At 43.8% G+C, this 17,256-nt stretch overlaps 2 protein-coding genes across 3 annotated transcripts; one reads left to right on the top strand and one right to left on the bottom strand.

The window, feature by feature from the left end:
• Positions 1 to 314: 314 nt before the first annotated feature.
• On the bottom strand, positions 315 to 10,306 carry vim (vimentin). 2 transcript variants are annotated; one of them, XM_030349180.1, is made up of 9 exons: positions 9,580 to 10,304; positions 8,990 to 9,050; positions 5,939 to 6,034; positions 4,634 to 4,795; positions 3,668 to 3,793; positions 2,499 to 2,719; positions 1,872 to 1,915; positions 1,186 to 1,265; positions 315 to 1,041 (listed from the first exon to the last, which is right to left on the bottom strand). In XM_030349180.1, the coding sequence occupies exons 1-9, from the start codon at positions 10,140 to 10,142 to the stop codon at positions 1,000 to 1,002; spliced, it is 1,395 nt and encodes a 464-aa protein (XP_030205040.1). In that variant the 5' UTR covers positions 10,143 to 10,304; the 3' UTR covers positions 315 to 999. The 2 variants fall into 2 exon arrangements, with proteins under 2 accessions (XP_030205040.1, XP_030205041.1); XM_030349181.1 differs by lacking the exon at positions 1,872 to 1,915 and having other exon boundaries at positions 9,580 to 10,306.
• A 495-nt stretch (positions 10,307 to 10,801) lies between these two features.
• Positions 10,802 to 17,126, top strand: trdmt1 (tRNA aspartic acid methyltransferase 1). The gene is made up of 11 exons (XM_030349182.1): positions 10,802 to 10,922; positions 11,842 to 11,951; positions 13,090 to 13,166; positions 13,420 to 13,491; positions 14,193 to 14,258; positions 14,810 to 14,879; positions 15,002 to 15,085; positions 15,351 to 15,715; positions 16,235 to 16,292; positions 16,483 to 16,621; positions 16,707 to 17,126. The coding sequence occupies exons 1-11, from the start codon at positions 10,856 to 10,858 to the stop codon at positions 16,805 to 16,807; spliced, it is 1,209 nt and encodes a 402-aa protein (XP_030205042.1). The 5' UTR covers positions 10,802 to 10,855; the 3' UTR covers positions 16,808 to 17,126.
• Positions 17,127 to 17,256: the final 130 nt, after the last annotated feature.

Raw genomic sequence — 17,256 nt, 5'->3', positions numbered from 1 at the left:
TTAAACTTCAGGTCAGGCTGGTTCATCCAACAGAGGGCACTCTAACATTTGCAATAAGTACGCAAAAAGAACCATGACTACAATGGAATCAAAGGCCAAATTCTCAGTTTTCCTTATTTTCCGAAGTTCGACATAACGCTCAAATCAAGATCACTATCTGTGCTATAACAAACATAGGATTTGAGCTTTTTAGTACAATTATTGTATTGCTGTCCTTTACTCTTTATACTTCCTTGAGTATGACATTATGGTGAAGCAGAAATACACTAATTGTCATTAAAAGGTTACTCTAAAAATCACATACAGACCCAAAGGATATTCCACTGAAAGTATTTATTGACGTCATACAGAACGGTACAGTAGTAGTGACATGTTCATCATGGCTTTGAGTGCATTATTGCTGCAGTCCAGAACCGTATCTCTTTATATGTGGTGGATCCATTGAAGCCTTAAAACGAAAACAACCACACCGATTTTAAACACGTGTTGTAGATGGTTTGAAAATAAGCCATTTTCTCTGGTCTGATTTGTATTGCAAATGATTGCGCCCCTCGCAACATATATACTAGAGTGAATAAGAACTTAAAGATAGATACGTGTGGTTCTTGTGGAAAGCCATTTGAATAGCTAGCGCTTTGTGCTGGTGGAGTAAATGTGGTACAGAAGCTACAAGAGAGAACGCCGGAGAGAATGTGCTCATTCAACGCAGGATTACCTCCTCCTCCTCTACATTCAGTGACTATCTTATCTTCTACTGTTTCCTAGCCTAGAACAACCTTACTAGCAACCCAATGCCCCTAAAATGTGTCACTTTTAAAAGGCACTTTTTAAGATGTTCTTTTTATTTTTAACTTTCACCAACACAACATCAATATATCCCCGTTTGCTGCATATCATTATCATTTTGTTAGTCTTCATGCTTCAAATGTATTTCTTTGTATCCACCGCTTTTTCTCCTGTCTCCCCCCATCTCTCCTAAGTGGTTCAGTCGAGTCAATCTCATTCCTGGTCGTCGTGTTGCTGGGTTGACTCATTGATTACCTGACGGGGGGAGAACGGGACAGTGAGAATAAGCAATGCACAGAATGATATGGATCGTGTTGTCAGTCAACTGATGAACGATCAATCCACTGAATGATCTAAACGCAGATGGCTGCAGGGGGGAACAGGGAGGTTTGGACTTACGTGTCCATCTCGGGTCTCGATGGTCTTAATCACGACCCTCTTGGAGTGGTCTACCATAGGCCGGCTCTCCATCATGGTTTCTTTATGAGCAGTGAAGAACAAGAAAAAAACAACATGGTTTTGAGGACTCGCAATTAGTTTAAAACATGTAAAATATAGGGGAAAAAACTACGCCTTGTTAACAAACTTTGCACATTTACGTAGATTACACAAATAACATTTGTTACCAATAGCAACTTTGACATCCCCATACAGTGTACAATGTATATAGGCCAGAGCACGGTTGACAATTTTGATAGGGCCTTTTTAAATGAATGTAAAAATTGTAATGCAAAGTCAAGGAGAGCTTTGACAGTGAGAGAATGGTGTGAATGAACATTGCGTGCCTGGCAGTAGGGTTTCAATAGGGGGGAGGGGGGGGGACCTTTTGGATTACCTATGCTAGACAGCTGGATGAAGTGCACTAACTTCAGTTTATATATAATGCATGAGGCTTCTGACTCAGCAAAACCCAGTCTCAGACACACACACACATACACACACTTGCATGCCAACGAGCACACACGCACACGGACGCACGCTCACAAACACAGAAAAAGGGTCCTTCCAAAAAATGTATAAACCCATTTAAACTACAGCCGGGCTGCCTGTTGAATAAATCAGGAGCTGGGTCGTTTGTTACTAACCTCTCATATTAAGGGAAGAAAAGGTGGGCAATGGAGTGGTAATCCTAAGAGATGAGGAGAGAGGGGAAGGGAAATGGGATAGAGCAAGAGGAAGGGTTATGCTTGTACGTCATGCAGATGAAAGATACACTCCAAAATCGAGCCTATGTTGTATCATTTAGAACCACTACATCCAATTACTATTTTTAACTATTTTAACTTTAACTTTACTTGTCTAGGAGTTGTTACTGAATGTATTGTGAGTAAAAATTGCTGATTGAAATATAATGATATGAGTATAGAGGAAAAAAAGGCCCCTAAAAAGTACGAATTAAAAGTTCCTCAAACTTTTAATTCGGGTAAGGAATGTAAAATATATGTTTCAAACCTTAACATATTGCAGCAATTATTGTATCTACTATTCCATTTGCTTACAACACAATACGTGTTGCTCTATGATACTATAACACACAACCTGCCTTCATCACAGATTAGTAATAGTAGGGGCTAGCAGCGATGTATCTCGTGACGTTGGTATAATCTGTAGTCATGGTCTACGACCAATAGTACTGACCAATAATCAACCCATCTCAATGCGTACACCAGCGGCACTGCGACAGCACAACAGCAGCAGCGCTTTGCTCGTACCTGCTCTCCTCTCCCTCCAGCAGCTTGCGGTAGGTGGCGATCTCGATGTCCAGGGCCATCTTGACGTTCAGCAGGTCCTGGTACTCTCTGAGGTGGCGGGCCATCTCGTCTTTCATGTTGCGGATGTCGTCCTCCAGCTGGACGATGTTGTCCTGGTAACCGCCAGCCTCTGCTCCGAAGTTGTCCTCCAGCTCGCGCATCTGGCGTTCCATGGATTCATTCTGAGGGGAGGGGGGGGGCAGGAAATGACCTCATGTCGTGCTCCATAACAAAAATACACTAACAAATACAATGTGTAAAATATAAATGTCAAATGAATGACAAATGGTTCGTCAGACCACAGCTTTTTACATATTTCTTAGGCTGTAGGTGGTGATAGACGGATGAAAGACCATGCATTCATTTAAAATATAAATCATAGCATAATAGATTCATAACGAGAGTCGTGAATGTCTGCGTCATGTCTGTACTTTCGCACAGGCCGAGTGTGGCACATTGCTATTATTAGAGTGCATTAAATCACATTAAAAATGTATTGTACCTCTTACTCAGCGGTACAAACACACTGCTACGTACGTCAGTGCTGTGTTCTAACCGCAGTGTGTATGCTCAAGGCTGGGAAAGAGGGATTCTCAATAATTGGCTAAAAAATATGGTAAAACAATGGTTATCAATGCTATGGTTGAAGCCTGGTTTATTATGGTACTTTTTCATTCATTACAGCCATCCTTTTGGTATTTAATATTAAATGTGTTTATAGTTGTTGTTGTTGTTGTGGTCATTGGTGTTGTAGAAAAAGGATATGTTAACACAGTAAGGCAGATAAACATGGCTTTACCGCATGTCAGCTTTAAGATAAGATCATATAGTTGATTGATTACAGATGGGAAATTTGGGAGCCACAGCAGCAAGTACATGAATTGCTTTTTTTCATGTCGTAGAATCAAAAAATTAATAAACACAAAATATCTCAAAATAAATTGGTTAGAATCAAATAAATAAAAAAGGCTTGATTAGATTAGATCAGATTCATCGATAGATAGTGGTCTAAATAGGACTTTGTGACTCAAACCTTTCCCTGGAACCGATCCATAGAGGGCAGGCTTGGACTCGTCTTTATTCACAGTATAGAGGCCTACTAGCTGTCAATCACAATGGGCGGGACTTACGGTTCCTCTGAGGGAGTCCACCTCGCAGGTGAGCGCCTGCACCTGGCGTCTGTACTCGTTGGCCTCCGTCTTGGCCAGCCGGAGGGAGTCTCCGTTGCGTTGCTGCTGGTCGGCGAGGTCTGCAAACTGAGAAGGGATATGAGATCCATCAGGTGCTGGGAGTGGTCGAATTGCAGTACTTTGTAATTGCTTCTTTTTATTGAAGGATTCCGCATTGGAAAAGTTTAAAATTATATTTAGAATTAATAACAATGATTGTTGCAGAGCTCCAATGTACTTTTAAATTAGCCATCGCGTTCGCTCTGTAACGGCTCAGATATCCCGTTGATTACAGCTGTGTGTGTGTGTGTGTGTGTGTGTGTGTGTGTGTGTGTGTGTGTGTGTGTGTGTGTGTGTGTGTGTGTGTGTGTGCGCCAAGCGTATAAAGGAAATCTAATCAACAGAGTCAGCTGTTAGTAGTGGATAATCCTGAGACAAAGACAGGCTTTAAAGCAACCTGCTGCATCTTTCCTTTACCTAACCCCATTCACCTTATTTACAAGTTCAGCCAGTTCAGCCGATTCACCTGTTGTCAATACCATATTTATTCTCTCAATATTTCAATAAATCTACAATACCTCAGCATTTGCTGATAATATCGGTAATATAGTTACCGATATTATATATATATATCCCAACTTTTGGCCTAAGGGCAGTATAATAAAGTATGAAGTACATGTGGTGTAATAGAAGGGGGGAATAACAGTTGTACTTCATTTAGTTAATTATGGGTCCGTAGTGCCCGTAATCAGCTCTGGACACTATCTCACCAGTTTCACCTCTTTGATGAGGTCCCAATGTGAGAAAACATGACAGACGACACACTTATCTCAGGCTTCACTTTGGACGTCCCAATGGATCCTATGGGACCCCTATGGGACCCCCCCCCCCCGGACCAGAGCCATGCCCTTCCTCCTCCATGCCCACCTTAGACTTGTACCATTCCTCGGACTCGTGCAGGTTCTTGGTGGCCAGGGACTCGTACTGCTGCCGGACGTCCCGCAGGGCGGCGGTGAGGTCGGGCTTGACCACGTCCATCTCGATCTGGACGTGCTGGTCCTGGAGCTGGGCCTGCAGGTCGGCCAGCTCCTGGGGGTCAGACGCACACGAGGAGAGGGGGGAGGGGAGAACCAGAGGAAGAGGAGGGTTAGGGAGAGGTGAAGAGGGAAATCCTCAAATGAACATGAATGATTTGTGGCGTTTTTTATTTATTAACGTTTTTGGAACCTCGTTCTGAGCAACTGAATGTAAAGTGTGTGTGCTGTTGAAAACTGTCCCTTTGTTAGATATTTAATTATTTTTAAATGTTATAACTATGTTGTCAAGATCATATCTACATACAGTATATTCTTTTTTATGAATATCATCTAATGCCCCTTCAGCCAAATTCTATTCTAAGATTTTATCTGAGATACTATTCATACTGGCATCGCTCGGTTTTAAACAAAGAAATACAACCTCTATCTCTTCAGAGTTCGTAAGATCTCTTGCTAAACTATGTAACCAATTCACCCTCAGTACAGCAAGCCCAGTACAGTAGAGCTGTCATAACAGTAGTTAGTACACTACTCTTACTAAATGTAACATACAGTACGTTGCAATTCCTCCTCTTCCCTCCTCTTTAATCGCCTTACCCAGCGGTATAATCTCTGTGATCTCACGTCTCTCTTAAAAGAATTAACCCAGGTGGCTAAGGAATGCTGACGCACTGTAGGGGAGAATGGGTGAAAGAGGATTATAGCTCTAGAGCTCTCATCTATCTCAAAAGGGAACAATAACCTGTGCCAGCTCTATGACAGGCTTAACTGCACTTCATTATTTATGTTATTTTGCCATCCTTTGAAACAAAACTGTTCGGGATGTTGTTATTGTTTGTTATCTTATTTTATTTTGCATTGAAATGACCAAAGTTGCAAATGTAGGAAGTGAGAGATTGTTTGTCTTGTTTCTGGCAAATTGGTTATACGGTATGAGATAATATTATATGATGGTATAACAGAATTATCTGAGATATGGTTATTAATGATATAATATTATATGATATTATTACAGTATTGTCTGAGATATAGTTATCAATGATATAATATTATATGATGGTACTACAGTATTGTCTGAGATATGGTTATTAATGAGAAAATATTATATGATAGTTTTTCAGTATTATTTGAGAATGGTTATCACTGACATAATATGATAGGATGGTATTACAGTATTGTCAGTTTATCGTCTTACCTCTTCATGGATTTTCCTGAGGAACATGATCTCCTCCTGAAGAGACTCAATCTTCCTCTCAAGGTCTAGACGGGCCAGAGAGGCATTGTCCACATCCTGCACACACACACACACACACACACACACACACACACACACACACACACACACACACACACACACACACACACACACACACACACACACACACACACACACACACACACACACACACACATGAATATACATTGTTCATAAATTATTCACAATAAAGAGCATTAAATGAATCATTGATGAAACATTCCCATGCTAATCTAATTCTTACATTTCTATTGAAAGTACTGATTTGAATGCTGTTTCAGGAGTGATAATAAAACATCTTTCTGTGTGTTACACATCTTTGGAGCCAGACATCAGGCACTCACTCATGGGGAATAACCATGCCTCGGGTCATGTGTGCCCAGAGAAACATCACAAACAGGAAGATGCACTACAGTTAGATTTCAAAGCACTATCTCAAATCTGTCTCATGGAAAATGAGACACTGGATGGTAAATCCAAACACCAGAATTGCACTAGTCTTGGTTTTCAATTAAAGCCACCCAAGACCGTCATCAGCGTGACCTTCAAAAATAATTCCAAATCCCTGTGTGAAATGTGCAATGTGACCTTTTAATGAATGCAAATTTAGTGCATCCAGAACCGGACCCAGGCTCCTTTAGACCACCAAGCTAGCCTTTAGCATGTGAAAGGGGAGTTCCTGATATTCTATGTCTTTGTTCGGAGGGTGTTTGGGGGTTCGGGAGGGGTCTGGTGATGTATTCATGGTGTGCTTTAATGCAGTGATGACATTTGGTGACAAGCCCCTCCCGCCCACCCCCAATGTGCTGTTAAATAACATCCATTTGATGCAGGCCAGGGCCACATAGGGCCGTCTGGCCAAGCAGCACTTGTGCTAATTATCTGTGATTGGGTGAGCGGATCCAGGGCTAAGTGAAGAGAGGCAGATTTACAAAGGCCTGCTGGCCTGCTGGGGTCCCAGACGTATTGTTCCATGTGCCCCCTGTCTCCCCCCCCCCCCACTCAACCCCCCCTACACCGTGTAAGGCCGCTGGTGAGTCAAGTGGCTGGTGGGTGAAGTGGGCTGAGGACAACAAGCCAGAGAGAGGGCAGTTCCTGTCTGTTCAAATTGTGTACTCAAAAATCCTCAAATGTACTCACCAACCACTCTCACGCGCACACAGACACACACACACACACACACACACACACACACACACACACACACACACACACACACACGTGGTTCGCACAAACACACACGTACGCAGACATGCACACACACACACACACACACACACACACACACACACACACACACACACACACACACACAGGCACACTCTCACAAAAACCAAATAAATCAAACCCACACATACACACACACACAAACACACATGCATGCACCCCAACCCCTTGACTTTGACAACAGCTTGCTTTGTCATTTTCCCATAAATCCCCTCTTTCCTCATCAGGTTAGAAACAACGGCTTTTGGGAGACCCAGCCTTCCGGGTAAAGGGCTCACTCCAGACAATGCCTCCCATTGAGTGGCCTTTCTAACACTCCGATAAACTGCTGGTATGTTCTGCACTGACCAGCCCCACTGCCTCGTTGGCTAACAATAATAAAGATATTGGAAACATAAATGATGGCATCCAACATCTAAAACTAGGTATGTGTCAAAGGAGTAAAAAATCGGATCATATTTTTTGTTTTCTGATGGCCTGATGCCTACCTACACAAACAAGTCTCTTGACCTCTGGCTTTCTGGGTTGCTGGGTTAGGTTCCCTTGATTGGAAGAGACACTTTGGAATAAGCAAGTGGAAGGATGACTAAGGAGCTCAGGGCTCACCGTTGTCCTGAGATCTTTTCACCTCGGGATCGCCACCAAAACGCAATCTCACGGAAATAAATCACTTCCTCTCGACATTACCTGACAAGTGACCCTGAAGAGGTATTGGTTTTATCACCGTTAGCGAACAACCGCAGTGGGCTCAATCAAGGGGGAGAGAAAATCAATTCAGTTCCTCTAGTCATGCAAACCCCAACATCTCCTTTGTCACATCATCCGACCTCAAGGGAGAAGCCACGCCCTTTGAAACAAGGCATCGTGTTCACCACACTCAGCATGAAGCCTTTCTTGATGTGAATAAAAGAGGTGTGTCAAAGTAAAGAAGGAACAGAGTTTTGTTGCGATATCATGGTGGTGGTGGTGGTGGTGGTGGTGGTGCTTCGGGAGGATGCTTGTTATGCCAAGAAAAGCTGTTTGTCATTTAGACGCTCTCCTTGTGACCTCTGAGGGAAACCACACCACAAAGACGCTGCCTCCTCCAGGGATACCCCTCTCTGGCTCTCTCAGTCAGCACAGAGGCATCAACCGAGTGGCATAGACAGGCTTATCTAAAACAACGCTTCCCATTTGCATGCTAGATGGCAAGAGCAAATAAATATTTTAAGAATTAAAGGATTGGGCTTAATATGAATGCAAAAAAAAACCGGAACCAACAATACAGAAGATAATTATCCTTAGCACTAAAACAAAAAAATATTTTAGTTTTATTCCGTTTTATAATAGATCATGGCGATATTTTCAGACCGCACCAAAACTTGCGGAAATTTCTTTGGTGGGCTTGAATAAAATATTCATGTTTCTATAGTAACCTTTTTCTTTTATATAATGGGGTATTTGGGGATCTTTCATTTTTGAAAATAATAAGGAGCGGTTCCTTTGACTGAGTGTTGTTGCAGTGGCTCCAGTGAGCACCTTTAAGTGGAGGCTGTCGGCCTAGAGGTTGTTTTTTGCCCAGCAGCGTGTGCCACACCTTATGTGCTGATGAGTAACAAAGGGTATAGGGCTGCAGAAAAAAAACATACATACTGCTATAGTGATAAATTCACTCGTAATGTGGATGAATTTGTGGGCTTGACCTTCTGGATCATTGTTTATGTAAGAAAAGAAAAAAGAAGAAGGAGGAACGGTTTGTTTGTGTTTGAGTGTTGGCTGCCATACCTGTCTAAAGGTCTGGAGGTTGTGCTCTGCGTCCTCCTTCTGCAGCATCTCCTCCTGTAGCCTGCCGACAGAAACAGAAAGAGTTGCATAACCGCTGCCACGCCCTCGCCTGCTGTGGAACTGGGAAATCACATCATAGCTCTCTAGCTTTGGGCCACACGAAGGTCTTTTCCACACGGTGAAATGGCTTTCACGTCAAAGGCAGATGGATAGTGAAACTATTTAGGTATTTCCCTCGGTTGGCGGGACGGTCTCAAGGTCTTAGCAAAAGTCAACACATGCGCCAACACGGAGGGTTGCTTATTTCAGATGGATTTTCTTTAGGAACAATTCTTGGGCAGTGATCGAGCTATTGAGGACTGGAAAAGGTATAACAGACCACAAAGACTAAAAGTTATCAAAATAACGGAAAAATATTAAATAACCCTCCCTAGCCCACTAGCCTGTAGGCCTAGTCTTATGAAGTTTCCATCACTTTCGAGGGGACATGACTTTCAACCGAGGGCGTTTAGTATGATGAAAAAGGGCAGATAGTCAAACAAATCAATCTCTGTGATCAACCGAACAGCCTTGGAATGAAAATTTCATACTTTTGTCGCAGGCGTTCGACATCGTCGCCCAAGTTGTCGCGGTCCACCTCCACCTGCGACTTCTCGTTGGTCAGCTGGTCCACCTGCTTGCGCAGCTCACGCATCTCGTCCTCGTACAGATCCCCGATGCGGGACTTGCCCTGGCCCTTGAGCTGCTCCAGCTCGGTACTCAGCATCTTGTTCTGCTGCTCCAGGTAGCGCACCTTGTCGATGTAGCTTGCGAAGCGGTCGTTGAGGTGCTGCATCTGCGCCTTCTCGTTGGTCCTGTTGGTCTTGAACTCCGTGTTGATGGCCTCGGACAGCGAGAAGTCCACGGCGTCCGATGAGAGACGCGGCATGTGGGCGCTGCGCAGACGGACATTCTTGGAGGCGTACATGCCCTGCTGGGGCGCCGAGGAGACGCTGTAGGACGAGCGGGCGGTGGAGCGCTGCACCGCCGGGCTGGAGTACTGGCGGCTGGAGTAGGAGGTGCGCGACGCGGCGGGGCGCTCCGCGCTGAACATCCTGGAGTAGGAGGAGGCGGCGATAGGCCTACTGCTGCTGCTTGACCGATTACTCATCATTTTTGCGGTTTTCAATCCGACTCCTGAAGTACGCCCTTTTTATAACACCTCAAAGTGGGCTCAAAGTTGCGATGGGTAGGATAGTACAGTCTGCAGGCGCTCCAGCAACTGATATTCCAAGACCAGTGAGAGCTCTCTCCTGACTTCCACTTGGTTTTTATAGTCCCCTCCCTATGCAAATGACATAACGGTGCGTAAAAGCAGGAGGAGTTTGGCTTGCGAGGCTGTCAGAGATGGGACAGTGAAAAGAGATCCCCGCATTGCGACCCTCTGCTATTGTTTTCCGGGTGTTTTCCCCTCACAAAGCAAAGAATGCAGCTTTGCAAAGTGAATCTATTTAACCACCCACCACCTTTCGTTGATAGAGTTCGAGTGCAATGAATATATATATATTTACAAATGATATGATATGATAAATTAAAATATACAACATGTATACACAAATAAATAAATTCAATACAAAACAAATAATACTATATATATATTCTTTTTTATATATTGAGCATTCCTTTAATAAAGCTAAATAATTGCCTTTAGCTTATAGAATACAGTTAGTTTGATTAGTTGTATGCATGCCGCAACGAAACGGTTAGACCAATATGATTGCGGAATTAAAAGAGAGGCGGAACCTTTCTTCACAGAATTTGCTTCTGCCCGGATGCACGCCGCTGTAAACACGTGTGGTCCCCTAGTGTTTACTTTTACTTGCCAACATGACAGCGGAGCTGAGAGTACTAGAACTGTACAGCGGTATAGGTGGAATGCATTATGCATTAAAAGGTAGGTGTAGGTGCATGCGTCACGTAGTTGATAGGGTAAAAGTAGCCGTAAAACGACTAAGAGAAGTTTCGAATTACTACGACCTCTTATTCTAAATCCCCTCTATGGAGAGCACTAACGATATACATGGCTGCCTGTATTTAATGCCTATAAACCCACCAATATTGCCCCCCTAGGGACATCTTAGTTCATCCTCTTTGTATCGAAATACCTTTACATTCACAAACGTCTAATGTTATGTTTGTCATGTATGAGCAACTCCGAGATGTATTCTTAATAGATGTTGCTCTATAAGTTCAGTCAAGAAACTAATCAATGGTTATCATCTTATGTAGTATGTAGGGCAACAGCTCAATAGCAACTAGGTAATACAGGTAATTGATGGCATTTCTTCATCATGAGTTTTTTTTATAACCAAATTAACTGTGACAGCTATTACACATCTTCCAGAGGTTGTTTTTTACCCTCATTTTACAGCAATACATGTTTATTGCTAACTGGCAGTCTTCGCAGTGACTTCACTGTGGAATATTAAACATTTGCCAATATAAGATCTAGCAATGTAACCGGATGGATAGTGGGAAATGTTTGAATCATTGGTCAAATATTTTTTGGATGATACAATGAATAATTGTATTTCAATGGATTAATCTGTTAGCATTCATGCTCGGTGCTATTTCCTGGACCACCTCTCATGTAGTGGTACACAGGACTGCATTTGGCAACAATCTGTCTAGATGTCAAACTGCATTTTGTTGAAGTCAGACTAAAACAATAAAGTGCAGTGACGGTAACGCTGCGGCTGAATCCATCTATCTGGGTCTAAAACAAAGATGCAAATATCAATAATAGCCTTTTCAGGGGAAAGAATGCAACTCTAGCTGTTCCACTTCTCTTATCTAGTCTTATTTTCATCCAGAGAGTGGCGTAGCTGCCAAGGTAGTTGCAGCCATTGATGTCAACACCACGGCCAATGAGATATACAGACACAACTTCCCAGACACGCCTCTCTGGCCCAAGACAATTGAGGTGAGTGTTGTGGGTGGGTGGTCTAGGGGTCTAACTGGTTGGACCCTAACCGAAACTCCTGCCTTAAATATAATAAAATGCAGGAATGTTAGTTCAGCATATGCAGCGTATTAAAATATACCTCTCCTTTATAAATCTGTGTTATAAATTATTTATGTTCAGCTGTGCAAAGACTTATTATGGCAATGCGTCTATGTTCAATAATACAGTTCTGAATATTAACTGGCCCTGCCTTAACCTTCCTATTATCAGGATGTAATTAAAATTAATGATCAGCTTGTTTCTGTTATCATCACCATAGTCCCATGGCTGTCCTTGTTTTATTTGGACATTCCTCATAAAAGCATACACAAGGACAGGTGTGTGTGTGTGTATGTGTGTGTGTGTGTGTGTGTGTGTGTGTGTGTGTGTGTGTGTGTGTGTGTGTGTGTGTGTGTGTGTGTGTGTGTGTGTGTGTGTGTGTGTGTGTGTGTGTGTGGAGACAAGGTCCATAGGGGAGGCACATGCTACTGCAGTAGCGTATTCACAACCTGACGAAGGGAAAGACGTTTCTTGGAAAGTAGCCTTAGGCTTGGGTTACAGGCCTTTTTGTTTAACGGTTTACTGTATTGCAGAAGGAGCTAGCTTGTGGATGCTCCACTAGGGGAAAGCCATTCAGTCTGTTTGTTGTTAGGTTTTGTTGTCTATCATGCCCTGCTGCAAAGTAAATTTCCCTCGCGCAATATAAAATATGAACTGAACTGCACTGAACTGCTTTTCATTGCTTTTACTGTCAAAACAGCCTGATGTTTGCAAAGTGAGTCTATTTAACCACCCACCACCTTTCGTTGATAGAGTTCGAGTGCGGTCATTACGAAGAATTATCATGTCATGAATTAGAGGTCGGTTTGCATTCTGGTATGCAGAAGGGCAATAGAGTTTCACCTTTATATAGCGTTGCAGCTGTATTTCCTCTGCATCTTGTGACACCATTTAAACACATCAAAAGCAGTGTTGACTGGGATCGGGAACATCATTAAAAGTGTATGTACTTTTCAGGGTAAACAAGCCTAGACCAAGGCCATTCATTTTGGCCTTTTTCAGCAAAGCCTTGATTTGATGCAACAGTTTTTCTTTGTATTGCTGATTTTATCTACAGGGGATATCACTAGAGGAGTTTAACAAACTGTCCTTTGACATGATTTTGATGAGCCCACCATGCCAGCCTTTCACGAGGTAGGTGTGAGTGTGTGTATGTGTTTGCATGCATGTTCATCCAGAAAAGCATTATTAAGTACTTTCAATTCTCTACACCTATGGTGAGATTCAGTCCAGTCGTCCGGTACGTTTTCACACACGCTATAAACTATTCCAATCTGGTTCGGGAAATCATTCAGATTGTTCACAAACCAAAACGACCGGCCTCCCCACATTACGGACTCGCGCTGACCAAGCGACTTTGGCTGATTGAGTTTCTCCATTGTTGCAGAATCGGGCTGCAGGGCGATACGTCAGACCCCAGGACCAAGAGCTTTCTCTACATTCTTGATCTACTGCCAAGGTGGGGCCTCGCACTCACGCATCGCCACCCTCGCCCGCCCCCCTCTCTCTCACTACCAACCGTGTCCGTTTGGCGCTTCCGCTTCTCTTGCATGCGTGCTCTGCCTTTAACCACGGACGCTGTCCACCCCAGCGCAGCTCGTTTCCTCTCATTGTGACACTGTATTGTGGCGCGGTGACTCTGCCGTGAGCACGGCCTTGCTTCCCAGCAGGGGAGAATTCCGATGGGATCTAATGTGGCTTCTTATATATGGAGATATTTGTGTCCTGCTGAAGCACACACAGAATTATTATGATCTCAGCAATGAAGAGCATATAAAAACAATCAAATTCTAATGAGAATTATATATATAAGCAGGACATATACTGTAAAACACCATGTATTTCCCATTGTGTGTATAATTGTGCTATTATTACATCTGAATAATCTAGGCCCACTTAGTAGGTTCTCCTATTCGTTGGCTAATTCCTTATTTTTTTGTTGCTTGCTCTTCCCACCCACTCCGTTGTAATTTGCCACCTCACGGCCCGATTCTAAAACGCTGTTGAACGTTGTGGGCTGCATGCCATGCAGCATAACGTGTGTATTCTGGATTCCGCAAGGCAATCAATACGTCCTGCCACTGTGGGGACTCCATCCATTCCTGCTCGTCCTCATCAATAATGCATGTCCTCCTCCCCGTGCCCCCCTGACCTCCGCAGGCTGGCCGTGCTGCCCCGCTTCATTCTGCTGGAGAACGTGAAGGGCTTCGAAACCTCCTCGGCCAGGTAACCATGGTAATGGGTCGGGGGGGGGGGGGGGGGGGGGGAAGGACGGGTGAGGGGCGTGTCCTCTGCACATGGGGAAAAAGGGTTTAGGGGGGGACGGTCATCGCTAAGGCAACACAGCTGTCTGTCAATAGTGCTGCCCCTCCCCTGGACAACGCTAGCTGCTTTAAAAGGCTCCAGTCTGTAATACTCTCTGAGGACTCCCATGGGGGCGGGGAACAGTTTGAGCTCTTTGTGCCCCAAACCAAAGTCTTGGGAATGGGTTTTTGCCCCAGGAAAAGTAGACGTCAGGATTCCAGAATGGGGATGAAACTATGAAAAGATCTGGAATTTGGCTCAACTTTGAGTTTAGTTGACATTATAGAAATGAACGGAAAATGAACAGCGATAACAATACATTCACAGTCACTTATTTATTATTTTGTATGTTAAATACATTACGAAGAATTATAAGAATCAAACTGTTGATTTAAAAACATAATATGAAGAATATGTAAAAAGATAAAAACTATGGGCAGTCTGTTGTTGAAACGTTTTCCTTTGTTGTCCAGGGATTCACTGCTAAATACGCTGAGGGATTGCGGATACACGTTTCAAGAAATCCTGGTGTCGCCTACCAGTGTAAGCCCTAACAATAATCAATAATCAATAATAATCAATGTTTTGAAGGACTGCCTTTATTCTAATCTTGTATTTTTCCCTATCCTCTGTTGGTCTCATGCATCCCTGATGCTTCTACACAGCTTGGTATCCCAAACTCAAGGCTTCGCTATTTCCTCATTGCCAAGGCACCTCCCGGAAGCTTCTCATTTGAGACCAGCTCAGAGGTAAGACAGCCATACACGAACCTCTGGTCATTTCTTGGAAACATGACAAACATTTCACAAAACTGGTTATCTTAATATGCATACTTTTATTATATTTTGGACAGCAATTTAAAAATAAGCATATAAAGTTAAAGATAATCTTTTCAGTCATTAATTATTTAATTCAGTCATTTGTTTGAATATCTACTCGGTTGACTACTGGACTTAAACTCCTGCCTCTGTCTTTAACGTCTGATTGTCCTTGTGTTGTCCCGCTAATGAGCAGATTGTAGAAGGATTCCCTCAGCCCCCTTCGTCCAAGTCCTCCTCACACCCCATACCGGCCCCGGCCACTTCCTGTCGGAGCACCGGCCTCAAAGAGCAGCAGGAAGTGGTACCCCCCGACCCGGACCGTGTGGTCCTGTACAAGCTGGAGACGGCCCGGGACGCGGACAGGAAGTCCAACCAGAACGCAGACCTGTCGGTCCGGCAGATCCAGGAGTTCTTAAAGCCGCGGTCAGACCTCGGCGGAGAGGAAGAGGAAGAGGAAGTGAGTCAGTACCTCCTTCCTGCCAAGACTTTGCTGCGCTACGCTCTCCTCATGGACATAGTCACGCCCGCCTGCAGGAGATCCGTCTGCTTCACCAAGGGGTGCGTATAAGATATAGGGGTCCTTCATTTTATATATACAAATTTATAAACCCAATATGAGATGTAGCTATTTTAATGTCAATGCAAACCCACTGACTGTTTAGGTTGACATTATTGACAATATATGCAACATGATGCTACATGATTGCAGATCCAATATTCCAATGCTGCATTTAAATAGCTCAGTGTTTCAGTACTGCATAATAACCTGGTGTATTGTGAGCCAACGTTTTCCCACCGGAAAAGTTCCTAGCTGGACTTGATTAATGGAACTTAAAACTTTTTTTTATCTTTTGATGCTCAGTCCTGCTTCTCATTTGATGCAGCCTTTTTTTAATAATAATATGCTGACGCATGCTATCAAACTTTACTTAATGTCTATGTATTTATTTTCCAGTTTGATATGTGTTTCAATACGAATTGATGAGTCAATGACGCAGTAAATGATGAAGATGTGATGATGAGGGTCTGTTGTTCCCTCGTGGTTGCTGATTGGCTGTACCTTCCTGTTTTGAACAGCTACGGCCACTATGTAGAGGGAACGGGATCCGTTCTGATGCCCGGCGTGGAGGCAGAGGTAGCTTCACACACATGTTTTACACACAATTGCTGCCTCTACCACCTTAGCTGTTTTTGTGTCAAGTGTCAAGACTTCCCCAAATGACCCCTGGTCTGTCATGTCAAACAAATACAGGCCCGCTTTGAAAGCACCCAAAGCCCTGTGTCGCTTTCGTTGGGTTGACCTCTCCCCAACTCTCGTCCCCTAGATGCACTCTGTGTTTAAAGGCCTTGAGGAGTTGCCCGCAGCGCAGGACGAGGAGAAACTACGGCGGCTGCGCACGCTGAGGCTTCGCTACTTCACGCCGAGAGAGATCGCCACCCTGATGGGCTTCCCCTCCAATCTGGGTGAGTCAGGCAGCGGAAAAGTCACGTCACAACATCCTCTAGTACGTTTGTTTTGATCCTTGGCTGTTTCCCCCCCGCTCCCCAGCCTTCCCAGAGCGCATCTCCACCAAGCAGCGCTACCGTGTGCTCGGCAACAGTCTCAATGTACGGGTGGTGGCCAAACTCATACAGATCATGGCGTCCTAGCACACAACGGAAGAACACAAAGACCAATAAAGACTTTTGCATTTGAGCTCTACCGTCTCCCAACGATGACCCTGCATTGGAACATGATGGAGTGGGGGGAGGGGAAGGGTTTATATTTATGTGTGACGTGCAGGATGAGATGACAATAACCTAGGCCTTTTGATGATTCCTGCTTCAAACGCACAATCATGGACCGCGTGGAAGGTTCAAACGGTTCTTCAAAGTGAAGAAAGCCCTATGTCTTTGTTTTATATGTATTTTGTATGTTACTTTATGATCTTTAAAACAAACAAATAAAAAGATGTCTCCAAAATCCGCATTGCCGTGTTTTTTTGATAGACTGCAGCCAACCTTGATTCTAGTGAGGCTTCATTTTGAATTTGAATACCTAATCATGTCTCACCAACAGAACATATAAACCAACGATGCTCACATCTCATGCCAGCCGC

The sequence above is a fragment of the Gadus morhua genome, chromosome 23 (genome assembly GCF_902167405.1).
Source record: "Gadus morhua chromosome 23, gadMor3.0, whole genome shotgun sequence".
In the NCBI taxonomy this organism is placed as follows: Eukaryota; Metazoa; Chordata; class Actinopteri; order Gadiformes; family Gadidae; genus Gadus; species Gadus morhua.
The sequence above is the reverse complement of the archived record's forward strand: the minus strand, read 5'-3'. Positions and strand labels throughout refer to the sequence as shown.

What these genes read in the sequence shown, in the direction of transcription:
- vim (XM_030349180.1), bottom strand. Translation starts at nt 10,142, where the DNA reads ATGATGAGTAATCGGTCAAGCAGCAGCAGTAGGCCTATCGCCGCCTCC. An exon ending in TCAGGAAAATCCATGAAGAG is followed by an intron (nt 4,796 to 5,938) that starts GTAAGACGATAA and finishes TCTGACCCCCAG; the next exon opens with GAGCTGGCCGACCTGCAGGC. An exon ending in CTGGAGGGAGAGGAGAGCAG is followed by an intron (nt 1,916 to 2,498) that starts GTACGAGCAAAG and finishes CTCATCTCTTAG; the next exon opens with GATTACCACTCCATTGCCCA.
- trdmt1 (XM_030349182.1), top strand. Translation starts at nt 10,856, where the DNA reads ATGACAGCGGAGCTGAGAGTACTAGAACTGTACAGCGGTATAGGTGGA. An exon ending in CCATGCCAGCCTTTCACGAG is followed by an intron (nt 13,167 to 13,419) that starts GTAGGTGTGAGT and finishes CCATTGTTGCAG; the next exon opens with AATCGGGCTGCAGGGCGATA. An exon ending in CATTTGAGACCAGCTCAGAG is followed by an intron (nt 15,086 to 15,350) that starts GTAAGACAGCCA and finishes GCTAATGAGCAG; the next exon opens with ATTGTAGAAGGATTCCCTCA.